The 21,648-nt window shown below is 36.5% G+C and overlaps 1 protein-coding gene across 1 annotated transcript in view; it reads left to right on the forward strand.

Annotated features, from left to right (window-relative positions):
* The window catches only part of LOC136848959 (protein madd-4-like), a 616,220-nt gene that overhangs the window by 560,435 nt on the left and 34,137 nt on the right, over nucleotides 1-21,648 (forward strand). The window contains exons 10-22 of the mRNA XM_067121770.1: nucleotides 345-456; nucleotides 8,266-8,457; nucleotides 9,431-9,936; nucleotides 11,076-11,263; nucleotides 11,394-11,549; nucleotides 11,861-12,103; nucleotides 12,261-12,459; nucleotides 12,760-12,918; nucleotides 13,244-13,428; nucleotides 14,761-15,037; nucleotides 17,339-17,510; nucleotides 18,198-18,213; nucleotides 20,422-20,508. Of these exons, the coding sequence (XP_066977871.1) occupies nucleotides 345-456; nucleotides 8,266-8,457; nucleotides 9,431-9,936; nucleotides 11,076-11,263; nucleotides 11,394-11,549; nucleotides 11,861-12,103; nucleotides 12,261-12,459; nucleotides 12,760-12,918; nucleotides 13,244-13,428; nucleotides 14,761-15,037; nucleotides 17,339-17,510; nucleotides 18,198-18,213; nucleotides 20,422-20,508 (2,492 nt within the window). The remainder of the gene's footprint in view (nucleotides 1-344; nucleotides 457-8,265; nucleotides 8,458-9,430; nucleotides 9,937-11,075; nucleotides 11,264-11,393; nucleotides 11,550-11,860; nucleotides 12,104-12,260; nucleotides 12,460-12,759; nucleotides 12,919-13,243; nucleotides 13,429-14,760; nucleotides 15,038-17,338; nucleotides 17,511-18,197; nucleotides 18,214-20,421; nucleotides 20,509-21,648) is intronic.

Here is a 21,648-nt window from a genome sequence, read left to right on the forward strand (position 1 = left end):
TGTAAGTTGGAGATATTCTAAGGAGTTGTTTGTGTGATGGATTTACACACAAAGTTGACTGTTGAAGTAAATGCACTGGACAAGAGTCTGAAGACGAAATTGAACAAAATATTTACTTGATTTACTGTAAATATATCATTAACTGATATATAGTCAAATATTGAAATCAAATGCATGATGATACTGGGGTACGTACATAAACGACAAAGACCAAGTTAGATAAGTGTAAACAGTAGGTTGAAATTCTTTCGGAATTTCATAAAATAATAACTTTTTAATTAGACGGAATTTGACTAAATGGGTGTTAGATTAAAATGTGTTTTTTTTTTCTTTGTACGTCACAGCATCCTGGTGGGGAGATGAACATGATGCTTTGGCCAGTGAGGAAGGCATTGCTCCCTTGATGCCTCGTCCACAGGCACTCACAGCCGACCAGCAGGTGCCAGCGGAACCTACGTAAGTAGTTCGATTGAAATCTTGTATAATTACGGCTTTTTTCTGAGTGTTTTCATTGGGTGTTCACTAAGAATGTCGTTATGAAATGCACCAAACTGCGATGAGGTTAAAGATGTCGTGAAAGAACTGTTTTAAGTTTTATTTATGTACAAAAAATAACGTGTGTTATTTATGTATTACGAATAACAAGGAAAACTTTATGAAATGATATAGACTGCGATAAGGAAAATGTGACTTGAATGAATTGTTTAACTGTCTTTATTCTGTAAAGTTATTAATCAGCATTCAGATAGGCAGACGACACAAGAACAGAAGGAACAGTGATAATATTGCACCAGGAGATGGCTTACATTGTCATGTAAGATTTGTTAGGAATAGAATCTTAACTTGTGTGGTTCAGGATTAATGACAGGACAAATCCTACTTTTTTTCAAAAATTGCCCCTTATTATTCTGATGTTTTCTAATCGTTTTTATAAAGAAGTTGAGACATAACTCTGTTACACTATCAAAAAACCTCTGAAATACTATCAAAGTGCCCCTGTAATACTATCAAAATACCTCTGAAATACTATCAAAATTTCTCTTTAATGCTATCAAAATACCTCTGAAATACTATCAAAATACCTCTGAAATACTATCAGAATGCCTGTGAAATACTATCAAAATATCTCTGTAATACTATCAAATACCTCCATAATACTATCGAAATACCTCTGAAATACTATCAGAATACCTCTGAAATACTATCAAAATACCTCTAATACTATCACACCTACAAGAAAACTTGTATACAGTCAGACTCACAACGGTTCCGTGAAGAATCGTCTGAGGTCGAAGAAATATTCGAACACATCGAGGCACAACCAAGACAAATATCCAAAGTTTTTACGTTGGGTAGAGAAGGAGAGAATTGCAGGTTTTCTTAACAACCGGATGAGAAGCTCATTTCGAAAAATAGACCCGGATGCGGAAAGACAGCGAACCTTTGGCGCTGCTGCCAGTTTCATAGCTCAAATGGTTAGGATTATTCCCCCCGGGAATCTCCCTTTTTGGAAATATTTCTCTCTCTCTCTCTCTCTCTCTCTCTCTCTCTCTCTCTCTCTCTCTCTCTCTCTCTCTATATATATATATATATATATATATATATATATATATATATATATATATATATATATACATATTTGTATAGGAGAAATAGTCTGACGTTGGTTGGCAGTGAAGGGTATTTCATTTGGTAAGTTTGCAATCGTTTTAGTTAACCCTGTAACATCATGTACGTTGGTACTTAATATTTTAATAATTATTTCCAAAAAATACAGCCGTAAATTTTAGTTATTGGCTTTTGAGTGTTTTATTTTGCGTTTATTTGCTGATGAAAATTTCTTTATTCGCTACAGTTGAATATTACATTGATGTATTATTATTCATTAAACCATTCTAGATTTCTAGCAGCCTCTGAAGATGTTCCGTATCAGCATGTAAATCATTTTTTCACTCTTCCTGAGAATATTAACATACCAATTTATACAAGCTTTTGACTAGTGGGTTGAATAGTTAATCATCGTTAGTGGTTGAAGGTAAAACCTATGAAAAACTACCCCACGGCACCGGGATACACTCGCGATCTTCTGTCTTAGCGCTGAGTCGAAAATCTGGAGGGATCACTTGAAGATCAAAGAAGGAAAACATTTGGGATGCGATCGCTTCAAGAGCAACCCATTTTGCCCCTCCATCCCTGTTGGAGGGGAAAGGGTGGGGGAGGGAACGTGCTTGGGTTGGATTGGGTGGAACTGGAGGTGATATACGGTTACGGGGATTGGGGCCGTCTGACTGGGACCCATCCTTCCCCCCCGCCTCTCCCTTTCTGTTTGCCTCAGTGAAGGAGAGATGTGTTTATCCATCCTATCCATCCTATCCATCCATCCATCCATCCTTCCATCCAGCTAGAGTAGAGGGTTATGAGTCTCCTTTTCCTGTTACGGAGAAGGGCAAGAGCTTGTGATGGAATGATGAAAGATGTTTGGGAGATGTTTTTGTACCTTGCTTTGAAATGGTTGAGTGGAGAGGTCTTCGCGCCCTTTTCGTCTCCACCCCTCCCCCCTTTCCCTATCGCCTCTTCCCTCCCCCACCCCACAACCTTTTTTTTTATCCTTTAAAAGATTCGGTGGACTATTTTGTTGATAACAGGAAAATAATTCCTGGTTTCACTGCCTCTTTTATACTTCTGTATATTTTTCATCGCAAAGTATATCTCTCCTAAGTGGTACTTTGCAAAACACACGTCTGAAATGAAAAGGCTTGTAAGGGGAAGAAATATACTTTTATGTTCCTGCGTAAATATATATACACGTGTATATATATATATATATATATATATATATATATATATATATATATATATATATATATATATATATATATATATATATATATATATATATATAATATATATATATATATATATATATATATATATATATATATATATATATACATATATATATATATATAATATACATATAATATATACATATGTATATATTATATGTATATTATATATGTATATATTGCATATATACATATATAATATACATAATAGTATACGTATGTGTATATATATATATATTTAGGAATATGTATATGCAGTAGATATATATTGTTCATCTTCACTAATGTTTACGTTCATATATATACTTTCTGGCATTTCAAAACGATTTTTCACTGTCGAGTATTATGCTGAGATTGAAATAAGCCATTAATGCACCATTCGTAAATTAAGATTGATCACGGAATAAATGTTTTGGAGGCTGAGCTCTCTCTCTCTCTCTCTCTCTCTCTCTCTCATTTTAGGTTTGGAATGGATCCAGGTCAAGACAGAGGGGTGGGAAGGGGGTTCTTGGACCCCTGTGTAGGGAGATGGGGTCGTTAGACTCGCCCTTATTACCTTTTGTGTGGCAAGACGTTTTCACCTTTTTAAGGAAGTTTTCACGCTCTTGTTACTCACTGTTGTTGTTTATGGATTGTATCGACTTCTTAAATATTCCCATGTGGTTTTAAACACTACAAAAATATATATATATACATATACACATATATATATATATACACACACATACATATATATATATATATATATATATATATATATATATATATATATATATATATATATATATATATATTTATATATTTTATTCTAAAATAAAAAAATTGTGAATTGTTATTATCAAGTAGCCATAAACTTGCTAAGCAAGTTCCACAGAATACAATTTCTTCAAGTGAAAAAGAAGAAAAACGCAGCCACGGGACGAGCAGTATATAAAATGCACATGAAAGTGACACCTGACTGAATATCAAGTGTGTGTGTGTGTATATATATATATATATATATATATATATATATATATATATATATATATATATATATATATATATATATATATATATGTGTGTGTGTGTGTGTGTGTGTGTGTGTGTGTGTGTGTGTGCTTGTTTGTTGTTGTTAGGGAAGTATCATCTGTAGAATCATCGCTCAGAAATGTCTAGGTCGTTGATTTACTCCTTTCTACCTCCTTGCCTATTTCTGCTTTTGCAGATGACTCAACCTTCCCATTTGTTCCTTCTCTTCTGTTGTTTGCGCTAAATCTCGTTTTGATCTCTGAGATATACTTGTTAACTATTATTGTCTTAATGTATGTACGTTGCTACATCAGTGAAAATTTCAGCGTGGTATGAAAATTCGTTTGAACTGCTCCATCCTGCTAACTTTTTGGTTGTTCGAGTTTCCCTAGATTTGTGTCAGAGATTTTATTAATTTTTTTACTTTATTTTAATCAGAATTATCTTTGCAATTGCAATTATTAACGCCTTTTTCTGTTCTTATTCGTCCCAATTTATAATACTGCTTTCACGATGGGGTGTTTCGTATTATCCTGTTTGATCGATAAAGTTAAATCAAAGGAAATTTGTTGACCAGTGAGGCCATCTTTTGCAATTCTCTGGGGCTTCGTTCTCTTCAGCGGTAGGCAGCTTCTCGTTTTCTTGTGAGTGGTTGCTATTTCGTCCATTTGATAAACTGCTTGAGAAAGATGTAACGTGGCGGTGAATTGATTGGTGTCAGATTAATTTAGGAAAAAATCGGAAGCAGAATAACTTGACCTACTTTCTTGATGAGCCAGACGCATTAAATAGGTATTGGTGCAGTCATAACTCATGGAAGACGTGGTGGGTCTGAGAAACCGATTACATTTACTCCAGGGTTAAAGAATGAAATAGACTGCAACTATTCATAAATTTATCAACAGGCATTAGGCTGATAAGGTTTGAAGACTTTTGAATGCGAAGAAGAGAATTCAATCAGTGGGAGATCATAAATCGCTCCCAGTTATCTCAGACCCTAAAGCAAATGTACCAATCTGATGGCTGAAAACCATTAATGATGGCCCTTTTTTTAGATGCTTATAAATGCACATAAATCAGTGGCTGGTAAATTGATCCACCAGTCTGAAGTATGCACCATTTACTCTTGTTTGATAAAGGATTTGTGGCAGAGGAAGTAAATTGAGCGTTTTCAGCTCATTTACTTTGTGCGCTGAATTGAGATAAATATAGAAAGATATTATTTGAGGATTTTATGCAAAGGAAAGGGGCAGAGAATAAGAGATTTGTTTTTCTTTGCATTCCAGCTCTTCGTATAAACTTTCCAATAAATATTTGATTAATCAGCTAATTCGGCTGTGCTTATCCCTTACCAATCCTAACACGATATACAAGCAAACACATAATTTGAAAGCAACATCCCAGGCGATCAAACCCGTTTCAAGAAATTTGATAATCGGTCAAGAAAACAATGTCTGGTTTTGAAATTCTTCCCGTCTACAAAATCCTCGGTATTAATGAGATTAGGATTATGTGGGAAAGAGAATTCCATCACTCAACTGTCTTTCGCTCTTCCTCGCCCTTCCCCACCTCTCGTTGGTCTTAATGATGTGTCAGAGTGACTTTGGCAAAGGGCTCCTCTGGTGTGAAATCGACCTGGAGGAGTAAATGTCCCGCTTTTACGGTGTTACTTTCCTTTATTGAAGACTTCGACATTTCTGTTTTTTTTTTTTTTTTTTTTTTTTTTGCACGTGTTGGTTTTAGCTGAAGTCGCTTCGGACTTTAAATCTCTCTCTTTCTGCCTAAATATCCGTTGATCTGTATACATGCATGCATACATATACACATACATTACGTAAGTGCATATATATATATATATATATATATATATATATATATGTGTGTGTGTGTGTGTGTGTGTGTGTGTGTGTGAGTATATATATGTATATACACACACACACACTTACAGCACGCATACATACATACTGTAGAATAATCAGATACCTACTTCAAGGTTAATCTCAAGCATACATCGTTACTTAGAGGCCTGCAGGTTTTTCATATCATCGTAGGAGGAGAAATATTATTAAAACTCTCTCTCTCTCTCTCTCTCTCTCTCTCTCTCTCTCTCTCTCTCTCTCTCTCTCTCTCTCTCTCTCTCTGTGTGTCAAAAGCATCTGTACGACGCTCGAACGATACACGAAGAACATAATCGTTTGCAAACGTTATATATCGAATGGAAAACTTGAGTGTTGATGAAGAGCCTCGAGCAGAGGGAATATAATGAGGCAAAAGCCCGGAGATGGCCGGTGGCGCCGGCAGAAGCAGGCCTGGTTACCATGACGACTAGCGCCGCGGATGCACCATTTCCTGCGGCCTCTTGGCGCCAGACTGTACCCCCTTCCCCCCTCGCCCTCCCGGCAGACCTTCTCCTACTCTCTCCCTCGCATCTTTCCATCCTTAGCTTTTCTCTTCTTCTTCTTCTTCTTCCTCTTCTTCTTCTTCTTCTTCTTCTTCTTCTTCTTCTTCTTCTTCTTCTTCTTTTACCCCGCCACCCATGACTGCCTTCAAGCCAACCCCATCATATCCCGCCTTTTAACTCCCAGCGCCCATCGATAGCCTAGTTTTCCTGATAGTGTCTTTTTTTATTTTTTTTTTTTAAGTTTAAGTCTTCTTCGGCACGTGGTTGACATCGCACTCGTTCCGTTGCACTGGGGAGGAAGTGAGTGACGACGATAGGAGCCGAAGGAAGAAGAGGAGGATGATGGGGAAAGGTCCACCAGCTGAGTGTTGTCCGTGAATTAGACTTTGCAGCAGCAGCCTCTCAGCCTCTCTAACTTCTTCTTCCTCTTCTTCTCCCTGCTGTGTCCATTCTCTCCCTGCTCGCTCTTCCTTCCATAACACCCCCCCTCCCTTGCCCCTCCTTCTCCTTCCCCCCGCCTCTCCGTCTCATCCCCCCGACTTTAAAGACTCCTCCCTATTATCTTTAGCGTTCGCATCCTTCCTCCGAATCCTGACTCCAGTTACTCGATGCGGCGCCAGTGCCAACCAGCACTCACCTACGGATGTAAATTGGGTTTTGTTTTCTGTTTGTGGTTCTGTTTGGCCCTTAGAACGTTTTCCATGGTGGAGAAGTTCGTAAAGGTCATGCTTAAGGTCTCTGGGTATTCCTCATCGTTCAGTAGACTATTTGGATCCATCAACGAAAATAGTGGATGCAGTAATGGTAAATTAGTTTAAATAACTCTGCGGACATTTTGCTGCTTATTTAACTTATTTCGATATTTTGTTTTCTTGTATACTGGGCGATCCTAAATATAAATTTGAAGCATAAACTCTCTCTCTCTCTCTCTCTCTCTCTCTCTCTCTCTCTCTCTCTCTCTCTCTCTCTCTCTCTCTTATTTTCTGACACTGCCTTTTTACTTGGTTAAAAGCTTTTCATTCGGCCATCCATTTAAGATATGAACTAGGATTTACCCACAACTTGTTTTATTTCCTCTCTCTCTCTCTCTCTCTCTCTCTCTCTCTCTCTCTCTCTCTCTCTCTCTCTCTCTCTCTCTCTCTCTCTCTCTCGTGTGATATTTGGCTAAGTCAAAGAAATTTAAAGTTGTTACTTGTAAGTGTATCCCATGGGAGATGGTATAACTTTTTGATGGATATTAGTGCAGGCATAAAATATACAGTTTGATTTAGTAGTCATTTCCGATGTCGTATTTTGTTAATTTTAACAAACTAATGAACAGTTCCTAAGCAGATAAAAAGTTGCTTTTGTATGGTAAATCAAGCCAAAATGCCTAATAGCATGTAATTCTCTGAGACTTGGCCTCAAAATGATTTTTTTTTTTTTTTTTTTTTTGAAAAATGTTCTTTCACGAGAGTAGGAAATTTTCATGCATATGTCTCCAGATAAGGATAAAATGTTCCTTTTCTGTTTTATCACATCCTCTCTCTTCTCCTGTTGACGTGTCATTTGAAGTCAGTGTGTCCCACTTCCTTTAGATCCTGTGTTGCAGTGTTGCGTCGATCAAATATTATTAACGAGGCTTCCAGAGGAACTTTTGGGGCATCCTCGCAAGCTCTTCTGAGGCTTGTTCCCACTTCACATTGTCCTAAATGATAAGCATGGGATGTCAGTGATGAAAAAGTAAATAATGGAAAAATCGAATAGTCAGAGTGTAGATTTGTAGGGCATTAAAGATATAGGTCTCTTAGTAATTTGTACGAATATTTTTACAGAATCTCAGAATAGTCCCTTCCTTATCATTTGATACTGACGTTTTATCACACATAAAATTAATATTGTTGAATAAACGTTATTGTATTCATTATCATCTGCGAGTTGCGCCAACAGTAATGGTTCTCGCAATCGCTGTATACACAGATTTAATATTATTTTCTCGCATTATGAAATGAAACATGTATTTTTCAGGTACATGACTGGAAACTGGAGCGAGTGCAGCGTCAAATGCGGAGAGGGCGTCAGGAATCGCAGTGTCACCTGCAAAATATTCCTGGAGTTTTCCCGCACTGTGGCTGTGCTTCCTGACGACCAGTGCCCAGGCGTGAAGCCTCCCCAGTCCCAGAGATGCGTTCTTCCACCTTGCTCTCACGCCATGACCAGGTGATTGCAGAACCGGTCCCTTTTTGTTGATTGCCATACTTGTAGGAACACACACAGACATATATATATATATATATATATATATATATATATATATATATATATATATATATATATATATATATATATATATATATATATATATATATTTGTTCAAGGACCTGCAACAAGCTTGTGATAAAATCGACAGTGACTAATATATATATCATTAATTTCCGCAGTGGTCCCGTGGATGAGATGAAGTGTATAAGCAATCCTCGCATGAAAATAAAAGAAGGAAATACCAAGACTTTCGACTACTTTTATTCTAAAATCGTCTTCAGGTCTTGGTATCTCCCTTTATTTTCACGTGAGGATCTTATATATATATATATATATATATATATATATATATATATATATATATATATATATATATATATATATATATATATATATATATATATATATATAGTCAATGTTGATTTTATCATATGCTTGTCCTAAGTCCTTGCATGCCATCTACTATTTTTTCCTCTTTGGTTTTAAACTTATATAATTGTTTATAGCCGACCCTATGTCAATGTAAATAAGTACCTAGTAATAGTTAACCGATTATGCAGTGGTTAAGGATCATGAAGCATGCTATAAATGCTTTAGAAATACAAAAACAGTTTTATTGTTTATCAAAATAATTTGCTTACGCAGTTTGTTCATTGGTAATAAATTTCTTCATATAAAAAAGATGTTTTATAATTCAATATTTGTATGTAAAGGGAGTTGCAACTTATATTTATTCCTCTGGGTATCTAAATTGTTTTAATATATTCTTTGTATCGTCTTGTTTTCACGTTGTGTTGTAGCTTAAATATTAATGTGTTGTATTTTTTTAGGTAAGAAAATATATGTAGTAGGTTTTGCTTTGCATATATCAACATTTTTCTGTTGTCTTTTTTCCAACACCCTCAATGGTAAATATCATTCATCTTTTCAGGCATGATTATCCCGCGGGAGAAGTGAGTGATGCTGCTCATGATCCTCCTATTGCGAGTTTGGAAGATGCGCAAGAGGACCTAGACTTCCCAGACGACCGGAAGATCCACGAAACGCCCTTCTTGCCGAGGCTCGTGGATGAAGACGCCCCATCCAGTGTAGTTGACATCAAAGAAACCAGCCTATCAGTGCCACAGGCAGAAGCATACAACGAACCCCGACCTGGCCTACACTCTTTTGAAGCCCCAAGCCACTCACACCACCAAAAGGATCCTCTGCTCCTCTACACTGACGAGTCCAAGGGCCGCTCACAGTACGAGAGCTACGAACTCTCCCGCGGAAAGTCCCACTCACCATCGGAACACTCTCAGATTAACTCCATCGAAATTGACATGGGAGGAGGAGATGGAAATTTCTTGGAAACCTACAGTGTAGACGTCTCTGGAAAAGCCAGTCTGTACGAGTGGATGACGTCTGGTTTTGGTCCGTGCAGCGCTTCCTGTCTTGGTAAGTGTCAACTATCAAAACTGTAACGTTACTGAAGTAATTGTTCAGCTGTACCAACAGTATTATGGCTTAGAGTTGTATTCATTTGAGCTTCTAACTTAAGCTTTATATTCCTGAGCCCTTTAAGGTTACTTTAAAGGTGCCATTTGGCTGCAGGTGAGGTGATAAACAGTTATGCAGTAACGCAAACATTCCTTTGCCATTAAATTTAGGGTAAAGGTAAGTCCCTCAAGGGATTGTAGGGAAATGTAGAATTAATACTTTTAGGGTGAAATCGGGCGCTTTCCTCTCTATATGATATGCTCACCTCTTTCATACTAATCTCGCTTATTTTTATAACACTGTAGAGTCCTTTTAAGCCTTGCTTACCAAAATAGCTAACTTCTACTTTGACTCGTGCTTCAGCCAAATAATGATGAAATGTACTATCATCCATTCGTCTCTCGCCATTAAGTTTACCAATTTAAGGCACCAGATAACCTAATAAAGTTTCCCCTCTTCGTTTTTCCTTTCCTTAGTAGACTTACGACTCCACTCTGGAAATCACGCATTCCCAAAAGTTAAGCCCCTTCAGAACGTACGTCCAAAGGAATCATTCTGTTCTCTTTCACTGCAAGAACTCCAAACTTACCAAACACCACAGTAAACACAAAGATTAATGAAAATGCTCCTGTATGATACGCTACTGTACTATGCATATCTACCCATTCCATTTTCTATGGTCACCTTTTTTTTTTTAGCAAACACAGTGTCAGAGTGAAAACAGTGTGAGTGTTTATCTCTCTCTCTCTCTCTCTCTCTCTCTCTCTCTCTCTCTCTCTCTCTCTCTCTCTCTCTCTCTCTCATTTCCCCTACCAACTATGGTATTCCTACACACATACAAAATAAGTTTCACTAATGCGGAGTATATATAAATATAAATAAATAAAAATGAAATATACCAGCAATGCAAATGAAATATTTTCACTTCTCTCTTCTTTAGTTTGGAATAGGGCCAAATATAGGTATCATATTTACTGTACAGTTTCATTATACTGACATTTAATACTTGGCACTGCAACCTGCCAAATCATTTGACATTAACTATGAATTATATGTAGAATACTTTTAAATGTAATTCTTTAAATTTTCTTATACAGGAGGTGTACAAGAATCGCTTGTGAAGTGCATCAGAATTGCTGATCAAAAGATTGTTGAACCTCAGAAGTGCAATATGGAAGAGAGGCCAGATATCATCACCCGCACTTGCAACGACCAGCCTTGTCCACCTCGATGGAATGTTTCTGAATTTGGGGAATGCAGTAAGCCATGTGGAGGAGGAGTTCAGGTAATTAAGATTAAATATTATTTTTTCCAGCTCTCTTTGAATGGCTGTTATTGGACTCTGGAAACTGGGGCTTCCCAGTATACACATGTACTCTTTAGTAACAGCGATTTAATGTATACTATGTTTTTAGATGCGAGAAGTGAAGTGTATCCATGAAGTCACTCGTGGTGGAACCAATACAGTGGTTGTACCGGACAGCCTCTGCCCACAACCCCCAAAACGCACTCAGCAGTATTGTAACATCCTGGACTGTCCTCCAGAATGGGTTTCTTCTGACTGGTCCAAGGTTTGAAATATTGTACCTATTCTTGTATGTCTAATAATAGTAATTGAATTCATATGATACATCAATACTGTAACTGGAAATAATAAGTGAAAAGCCACTGTCATGAGCAAAAACTGTATTTTGAAACAATCTTTGACTTGTATTGTTTCAAAAAGACATGTTTTGCTCTTGTACATTGTGGATTTTAACATGTTAGTAATTGCATTTGTTATTGTTTAACTAATATCTGCGACAAATAAATACATATTCCTTACAATAGTTTATGGTTGATATAATTATTTCTTTTCATGTTATGCAACTGTAATTTACAGTGTTCGGCTCCATGTGGAGGTGGCATGAAGACACGCTCAGTAAAATGTCAGCAAGTAATGGCCCTTGGACAGCTAGAGGAGCGGCCAAGCAGGGAATGTCCTTTCAGACGTCCAAGAGAAAGAAGAAAGTGTAACCAAAGGCCGTGCCAAGGCGGCGTCGCAGGGCCTGAGAGGTCGATCATTAGGTCGCAAACTCATCAAGATTACGTTCAGAGTAAATTCATGAAAAAACTCACTCTTAAGGTATAGATCTAATTTTAGTTGCCTTTGTCAGAAAACATATCCTTTTCACATTTCAAGTGCAAATATTTTGCTAGTTGTAACAAGTGATGTACCTTATTATTATCACATTCATTGTTGGAAATTGCTGCCTAGTTTATAAAACAACTTATCTTTACAGATTGGGGGCAAAGCCACCGTCTTCCGAGGAATGAGGTTGAAAGTTAAGTGTCCTGTACGTCGGTTTGACCGCTCGAAGATTACTTGGTGGCATGATGGACGCCAAATTGGCAGAACTGGTGCCATAAAGACCACTCAGAAAGGTGTCTTGAAAATAAGGAAAGTTCAGTATCCAGATTCAGGCGTGTATAAATGCAAAGGTAAATAACAGTAAAATTCAACATAAGATTTTATGGTACAGCACTGTAAAGTCTACTCAGTATCCTTGTAAATGCAATAAATGTTTTTTTTCTAATGCAGTACAGTATCTCTCCTTATATATGCTGGCCGCAAAGTACTGTACACTTTCTGAATTTGCTTTATTGAATATATAAATGAAAGAATGATCCTGCAGTCAAGGGTCTTTGAAAACTTAAATGATAGTCATCTTAGGCCCTGATTGTGTCAGTCGGTTAAAAGCTTAGATATACTCATTGACACCAATGCTCTTATCTTTCCAGCTGACAGGTCAGAAGCAAATTTGACATTGGTAGTCATACCACTGCCTTCAAGCTATTCTTCTTCAGAGACCCATGAAACTCGAAGGCCATCCAGTAGTTCAGCTAATGAAGTTAGTCTTCACACACATGAAGACACAGCTAACACAGATTTCACTTATGGTTGGTTTTGCAAATTGTATTTTTAGATATTTTCTTAACTTTTATTTGATCTCGTTAAACCCATTTTACAAGGTATTATTTCCATGATATGATCTGAATTTCATTGAGAGTGGCAGTGTGAAATGGTCATCATGGCAGTTCATGGTGACTTTGTAACGAAGTTTTGCAACTGATTGATAGTTTGTAATCATTCATTTACCGCTTTTTCTGACTTTTTCAGTCTAAGTTAATGAGTAGTTTGACTCTTGTAATGTATTCACACTGTAGGGAAAATTATTTCAGAAGTTCAAGCAGTGACTTTCAAAGTCTCATTACATTATATCAGGTTGGCGTCCCAGGAAGCCTGGCAAGGAACTGGGCCGGGAAGGTCGTCGCAGGCAAGGCAGCCGAAACGGTGCAAGGAGGAGAAATGGCTTTAAAGGTCTGCAAATAACAGAAACAACTCTGAGGCCTGTCCAACCATTCCCCATGGGCCCAAGTTCTGATACACTGGGAGAAGGACCTTTTAAGGTACAGCACAGTAAAATCAACTTTATGGTGTTGCATTATTTAAAACATTTTAAACACTTTTGAGTCATTACTCAGATAATTACTCAGATTTCCTGTATTTTTGTAATTCTAGATAAGAAGTGTTTGGGGTGCATGTAAATTGCAAATATTTATGAATTGTTGTACAAAAATAATATTTCCATATGAAAGGCATTATAAACTTCATCGTCACTATGGTGAAGTCAACATTTTTTTTTATTATTATTATTATTATTATTATTATTATTATTATTATTATTATTATTATTATTATTATTATTATTATTATTATTATTATTATTATTATTATTATTATTATTATTATTATTATTATTATTATTATTATTATTATTATTATTATTAATTCTTTTGTCAGATCATAAAATTAGTTGGAAGCTACTCAATAGTCACCTGATTATTTGACTCAAAGGATCTTTAAATAGATTCATTTCAAGGTCTTAAGGTCACAGAATGTTAAAAGTCCTCAAAAATTAGATACGGATATTTCTTTGAATATGATTATTTTCTATTCAATTTTGATATTTCTCTTTCCAGTCGATTTCCAATCATATTCTCCATAAACCTGGGGCATCTCTTCCAAAATGGCTGATTGTGTATTATATAAATATTGTAGAACATAATTTGTAAATTTTCAAGATGAATGGAAAAAGTGGAAGATGCCTTAGATAACTAAGGCTGAATTCCACAGGGTTTTTGCTGAAGCTATCAAATTATTGTTGTAATCAGAAGCAATGTCCTTTGAGACAATCGAAATATTTCCACACAAAGAAAAAATTCATTGACTTGAATTGTAATATTCATGGAATAGAATGACTTCAAGATTTGAGAGTAACAAAAATATCCTAAACTTTTGGAACAAAAGCACATTGTTTTAAGGGGCATAGCATTCTCTCTTCAATTTAATTAGCCCTTATGGCCCAGAAAAATGAAAGACAGATATGCTTGCAGGGCAGAAACTTAAGCAAAATTCATAGCCTAATTCTCATATCAACCTGGACCTTTGGGAGTCTGATATGTCCATAAGTGGATTTTTCAAATTATTTTGGACTCAAATTGCACCTAAATATTCTTGTGTTATGTCATGAAATATTGTATTGATCTGCCTTGAGGTCAGTTTTCAAAGTGAGGGAAGTTAAATGGCATATCACAAAGGACTCTTGCATGAAAAAATATCTCTCTCTCTCTCTCTCTCTCTCTCTCTCTCTCTCTCTCTCTCTCTCTCTCTCTCTCTCTCTCTCTCTCTCTCTCTCTCTCTCTCTCTCTCTCTAAGTTTAAAAATTCATTTACTTCCAGGCCTCCAGTAAAAACATGCATACTGTGGAAATGACCAGCGGTGAAGCAACTAATGTATATGAGACAACAGATTGGCACACAGATTCCAGGAAAACTGATGACGAGTATATCTATGGTACTGTGACACATCATATGAAGCCTAGTGTTGAGAATGAACATACCCTCCCAGGACTGCATACTGATCATGAGACTACCCATAGCAATGCTAATCAGTTGTCAGAAGAAAAGATAGTATCAGAGAAACTGGTCACATATATGGGAAAATCAACCATCACAGGTAAGATGGATTTCTTAAGTTTGTGGTAAAAGATTAAGTCCTGAGTGATAAATGATGAATATTTGCACAGAAATATGGCACATTGCCATATTAGTGGCAGTTGTTTTGAAAGGGCATTTGCACTGAGAATTTAAGTAAGAAGGGGTGGGTGGCATCCTACCTTCTTACTGATCTTTAAATAAGTCTCTAGTCTTCAAATAATAAGACGTCTTGCTAGTGTCTTTATTCCTCATCTTGGCATTCATTCTTTTTCCCTTGTAAATATGTATAGGGTTTTTTTCACAAATCATTCTTTCCTTATTACCCTGAGTATTTCTTTTTCATATTTGTTTATGTGTTTCATAGGCTTCTTACATTTTCACAACATATTTCATCTGTAATATCCTATAGTGTTGAGCCACCTGTTTTGTATTAGCCTAGAGTGGTTAGTCACTTTTCATTTGTTTAAATACTACCTTATATGTAATGTCAAATAAACACACAGGGAGATGAAGAGTCATAGATAGTCATCAAAGGTGAGCAACATGAGTGATTGGCAGACTTGTTGAGAGGAGAGTCATGGTACATAGTACAAATCTGCATGAGAATATGAGTGTACTCCTGTGATAGTACAAGCCTTTTGACAAATTAGCAGATCAAATGTCTACAGAAGAGTCTTGAGTCCTGTTAGCACCTGGACAGGTGTCACAGAACTGTTGAAGCTTGTTGAATTCCTGGAAACATGACACTGACGAAATCAAGATGAATAGACTGGCACCTCGACAATCTATGCCCTCAAGTCTTAAAATGTCACCCCATAAGTATGAGCAATTGTTCACAAAATTCAGGTAATGAGGAATTGCAACAAGTTGATGAATAATAGTGCCTCCCTACAGAGCTACTGGTGCCATGAACATGGTTAGTATGGATGCATGACTTACAGTACATATAGTATGCACATCTGGCAAGACAACAGATGTGTCTAAGGCACCCCTGTGTGAGGACAAATAGTTCCCAGTGGGAAGGGGGTACCATTCTCAGAGGCCATGAACTGGTTGAGAAAAGGTGAATGGTACCCTGTAAGCTACTGAAACTTAACGGTGTGTTAGTGCCTCAGACACACAAGTAGAGGTGTGCACTGTGTGAACATCAGCACAAGCCATCTTGGGAAGGGGATCTCTTACATCAAAGAGAAAAGCTGTTGTTCTTAGAAGGAGCTAAATCCTGTAATAAATCATCCAAAAGCATTAACTCTCTCTTGTTTGGCTTGGAAGAAGTAGCAGTATGAAGGAACACTTCAATGAGGCCTTTGCACGAATAGACTCTTAAGAGGGTCCTGAAGAATCTTTTCATCTGGCACATTAGCATCTCTTGCTGCTATGCAAAAACCATTGATCTTAACACTAATCTTTACATGTATTACACATGAACTTGTTTACATTCTTTGCTCCTGGAAAGCACTGCACATCAAGTGGAGGTTTTAACATTAGACAAAAAAAAATTGCACTTGGTGGAAACCTACCTTTAATTAAGCTAAAGCTTAGCTGAAGCTTCAGACTAAAGGAAAGTTGATACTACTAACTTTTTCCTTGCAAAAACATTCTGGATCAAACTGCCATCAAAGGAAACTCTACTTTTGTAAAATTTAGAATTCTCAGAAAACATTTGTTCCATAAATACAGTAGTGGAAAATAGAAAAGAGTGAAAGACAAATAATGATAGCAATAATCATAAACTGATAATCCAAGACAAAATACTACTTAGCATTTGAGGGATTTCAGGAGAAGTCTGTTGACATTCACTCAGACCAATGAAGAGTGAAGAAAGGGGTTTCCTCAGGCCAATGGGTCAACTTGCAGGTGTGTAAGGGTACCAGTTGACTATCATTTTTTTTTTTTTTTTTGTATTCTTGAAGGGACTAAAGTTTTGCCCAGGACTCCTTTTGGGCAAAAGGACTAGGACTGATCATAAAACTGACTGTGACAAACCAATTAGAATTAAAGCTGTAGCTTTACCTCAGGGAAAATCTGGATGTTATCCTTTCTGAAACGGACTGAGGAAATACAAGCCTAATTATATATACAGTACATGTACCATATTTTTGAAGAATGTTCTTTTGACTGTTTAAACAGATATCAGTTCATCTTCAAGAAATGCATGTTTGCATTAAAGGGCCTTCCATCATCATGTATAAACACTGTTATAGGATTTTCTCATCCTGAGAAAAAGTCCTTTTTCAGTGTGATGCTGATTGAAGTTAATAATAACTAATTATTGAAATGATTTTATACTAATTTCGTCTTTATTTTTTATTTTGTTCAGTGATGGAAGTCGTATCACCAGTGAAGAAAATCCGATATTTGGCACAGTTTACCACAGCCCATTACCAGGCACAGCAGGTAGAGGGTATTCTCCTTCAAGAAGGACTGAATGGCCAAGCCTTCCAACTTCAACGGAGTACCATTCCACTGGCACAAAATCAGTTTATGAAGAGGTAGAGATTTAATTTCTATTTATAAGTTAATTGGTCAAGACTTGTTTATCATTGTCACACTGAGCTAATGCAAATAGTATACCACTGTAACCATATTGTGATTGTATCTGGTCTCTGTAGCTTAATTTAAGATGCCCAAGGTAATACTGGTGGCCCATTATCTTAAGATTTTTGTCTTGTTTGCTAGCATATATGCTTTTAAAACCTTGTTTCCAGATTAACATAATCCATTGTTGACTTAATTTCAGTCTCCATATGAAAGAAAAACTATTACCCTTTACTCTTGTAATGGATACACAACAGTTTTTCAGGTGGAATTGTGCTTATTTTTTTTTTATTGTTAACCATCTCACTTAGACCAAAGGTATTTGTAGGCTAGATAGAGAGTTAAACACTGTATAGTAGTTTCTGAATTGGATCAAGGCCTGCAGTGGAACGGAGACTTCTTTGTTCATAGCCTACATAAGTGAATCTCAAGGTTTTCAATAGAAAGCCTGTCAAAAAGTTAGGCTAAGGGGAAGTTATGGTTTCACTGTAACACCTGTATTTATATGAATTTGGTGAGTATGACAATTAGATTTCATGTTTCCACCAAAAAAGGCACTACCCTAGTTAGGATTAGGATGGGATTATTTGGGGTCCAGTGAAACATCTGACTTTGAGCAGTAAAATTCTGATCCTTCTTAGCTATGCAATGGATAAGGTAATGAACTTTACCCTTTCAACAGTTATTTTGAAACTCATGATGAAAGGATAGTTTATTTTTTAGGTTTCCTGTCCCAGTGTAAAAATTTCCTGTAGAAAATATAAAAAAAAATAAGAAGTTAAGAATTCATTGGGGTAGTTGCATTTTCATAGTTCTAATGAATATGATCATTGGTTTATAAATATTCAACAGGTAGGGCATGAATGTTATAGGGAAATTTATCTTGTTTTCTCTGAAGCCAGTCTTAAATGGAATGGCTTATTGATGAAGTGTGCTGATATCCAGATACAGATTTTAAATCATGCATCTTACATGAAGGGGATGAATGCAGAAAGGTCCAGTTTCAAAAATTTAACTTGGGCAAGAGTTGATTTATTTTGGGAGAGGATGCATCATGTCCTGATGCCATTTATCATCTTGAAAAAGCCTTTTTTAGAGAGAACAACCATCACATTTTGTACAGCAGATGCCAATCATTCTGTCATATTTCCAACAACAGTTTTATTCTTTGTTAATTATTTAATGCCTCTGAGATACTTTTTACTTAACTTATGGTTGGGTGCTTTACTCAACATTTCATCCAAAGTTTCTATACAGTATATTCATAATTTTATTTTTTCTGGATCGGGGTGAAAAAGTCCATTCAGCACTTATTTCTAGGTAATTCCGTTGCTAGATACCAGAGAAGCTAAATGAAATGCTGGAGTTACTACCCCAGAGCGAGCTCACTAGATGGAGTCGTGTATGGAAAAGGGTGAACTACAAAAACACGGAACCTTATCCTATAGAGATTCCCAATGTCAAAAGTCCCAATGAGAGGTGCCGATACAAGCCCATGCACTACTCGCGGACTGTATACAAGGCAACACTAGTCGCATTCCATGTTAGCACCCACCCCACTAAAATGATGTTTACCATGGGAGGGAGAGAATGAAAAACAGGGTGGGTCACCAGGGTGACACGGGCCCCTCTCCAGAAATAGATTTTCCTTTGTTAAAATCCTTTTTCTGGATCGGGTCCCCGTGTCAGCCGGTGAAATAATAACAGAGAAATAAACATCATTCTTATGCTATTAAAGACTTAAATAGAGACGTTGAAAACTAGGAGAATTCTACCTGAACATTAGTAAGGTCCTCTAAATTCATGTAATGAAAATAATGTAAGTGGTCACCATCTAAGATCATGAGCTTAGAATTGAACCTGAATAGGCTTGTATTAAGAAAATACTTTCTGCCTAATAGCAGACCCAATGACAGTACCCCCCCAAGTTCAATTCTAAGCTCATGATCTTAGATGGTGACCACTTACATTATTTTCATTACATGAATTTAGAGGACCTTACTAATGTTCAGGGTAGAATTTTCCTAGTTTTCAACGTCTCTATTTAAGTCTTTAATAGCATAAGAATGATGTTTATTTCTCTGTTATTATTTCACCGCTGACACGGGACCCGATCCAGAAAAAGATTTTGACAAAGGAAAAATCTATTTCTGGAGAGGGGCCCGTGTCACCCGTGACCCACCCCTGTTTTTCATTCTCTCCTCCCATGGTAAACATCATTCTAGTGGGGTGGGTGCTAACATGGAATGCGACTAGTGTTGCCTTGTATATAGTTCGCGAGTAGTGCATGGGCTTGTATCGGTACCTCTCTAGTTGGGACTTTTGACATTGGGAATCTCTATAGGATAAGGTTCCGTGTTTTTGTAGTTCACCCTTTTCCATACACGACTCCATCTAGTGGAGCTCGCTCTGGGGGTAGTAACTCCAGCATTTCATTTAGCTTTCTCTGGTATCTAGCAACGGAATTACCTAGAAATAAGTGCTGAATGGACTTTTTCACCGGGTGACACGGGCCCCTCTCCAGAAATAGATTTTTCCTTTGTCAAAATCCTTTATTTATTTGAGTTTTAAAAACTGTTCCAATCTCTTCAAGAATGGTTCTACCCTCTTTTCTCTCTTCTACTTTTGTAGGAGATCTGTTTCACTGCTTTTTCTTTTTTTAAATGCATCTGCCCACAAAATGTAAGTGTGCTTTGAAAGTAGTTTCTTTTTATTTATTAATGGGTTTAATTTGGCTGAACTGTAGTCAGACAGTCTCTACAAAATACAGTTTATAAAAACAAAATGCGTCATATTCAGCTAATATCTCGCCATTAATCATCTAGAGAATTGCTCCTCAATTCTTAACGCATTTCACGTCCCTAGGAGACTGGTAACTCAATTGAGGGGGATCTTAAAGACCTAGGAAACAAGCTGAGCCTCTCATCCGAGCATGGCAGCCACGTAGATGAGGTAATGTTTTCAATTTCATCATAAGCATGCTCTTATGATTAAGTTACAAATGGAATGATTTCACTTACAGTAGTTATTGCAGTGTTTACAATTAGGTCTATAGTGTCTTACGTATCACACTAGAAAAGGGATATTCTAGTGCTATATCAATAGCTACTATGTTTTATTATGGGTAATTTTTTTTACTTAGATGGAAATACTGTATACCATTCTCTTGACAAAAGGAACAAGCCCAAAGAGTATAATCATAGTTTGCTGAAGTAAGGCTAGCTGACCATTTCAGCAGTTCTTGGAAACTTTGTTTCCATCACTACCTGAAGTGACATTTGGGAAAAAAAATATTAGGTGGCAGTTTCAGATTTATGTAAAGATGTTCATGCTTCATTGTCATATACAGGTACAAACTTTTATTCTCTTTCTAAATCCTCTAGTTTATTAATACTGACAGACACCAGTTAGTTAGTTTAAAGTTACATTCCTTTTTGTACTTTGATTATAAAAACATTGTTTCAGTGTTAATGATGTACTCTGATCATTAGTTTCAAACATTTGGATGCAATAACTTATCGAGGAGTTTATACCTGATTAGTGTAATCATATTTTCAATTGTCACTGGAAGTCTATAAAATTCATCAAAGGGAATATAATATTCTTTGGGCTGTTAAGCAGCTGAAAAGAATTTACTGAAAGAAGTGTGGTCAATTTGCTGGTAGATATTTATTATTCTGTGCCTGTGACTTGGAAAGTATTGTTTCCATTTTAAGCACAGTTTTCAGCATCATACTGCTTTCAGTAAAGAGAAGAGGGACTCTATTGACTTTGATATTAATGATATACAGAAAACTTAAGAGTACCAAATACTTTCTTGGAAAGAACTCGTTTAGATTCTTTGGGAAATAATTCCATTGTGGATACCACAATTGTTCGAAATACAATTAGTCAGTAAGGTTATCCAATTCAGATTTAATATAGGTGCATGAAAACTGTAATAGTTAAGAAAAAATAAAATTTGCTTGAAAACTGCAATCACAGTAAAGGTTGTGGTTTACACTACGATCAAGTAGTGTTCTTATACAGTACATGGTTGTGGTATTCAGCATGTGAGCGCATCTTGCCTAGTATCTCATGTAGTTTATTTAA

Source organism: Macrobrachium rosenbergii, chromosome 20, assembly GCF_040412425.1.
Source record: "Macrobrachium rosenbergii isolate ZJJX-2024 chromosome 20, ASM4041242v1, whole genome shotgun sequence".
In the NCBI taxonomy this organism is placed as follows: Eukaryota; Metazoa; Arthropoda; class Malacostraca; order Decapoda; family Palaemonidae; genus Macrobrachium; species Macrobrachium rosenbergii.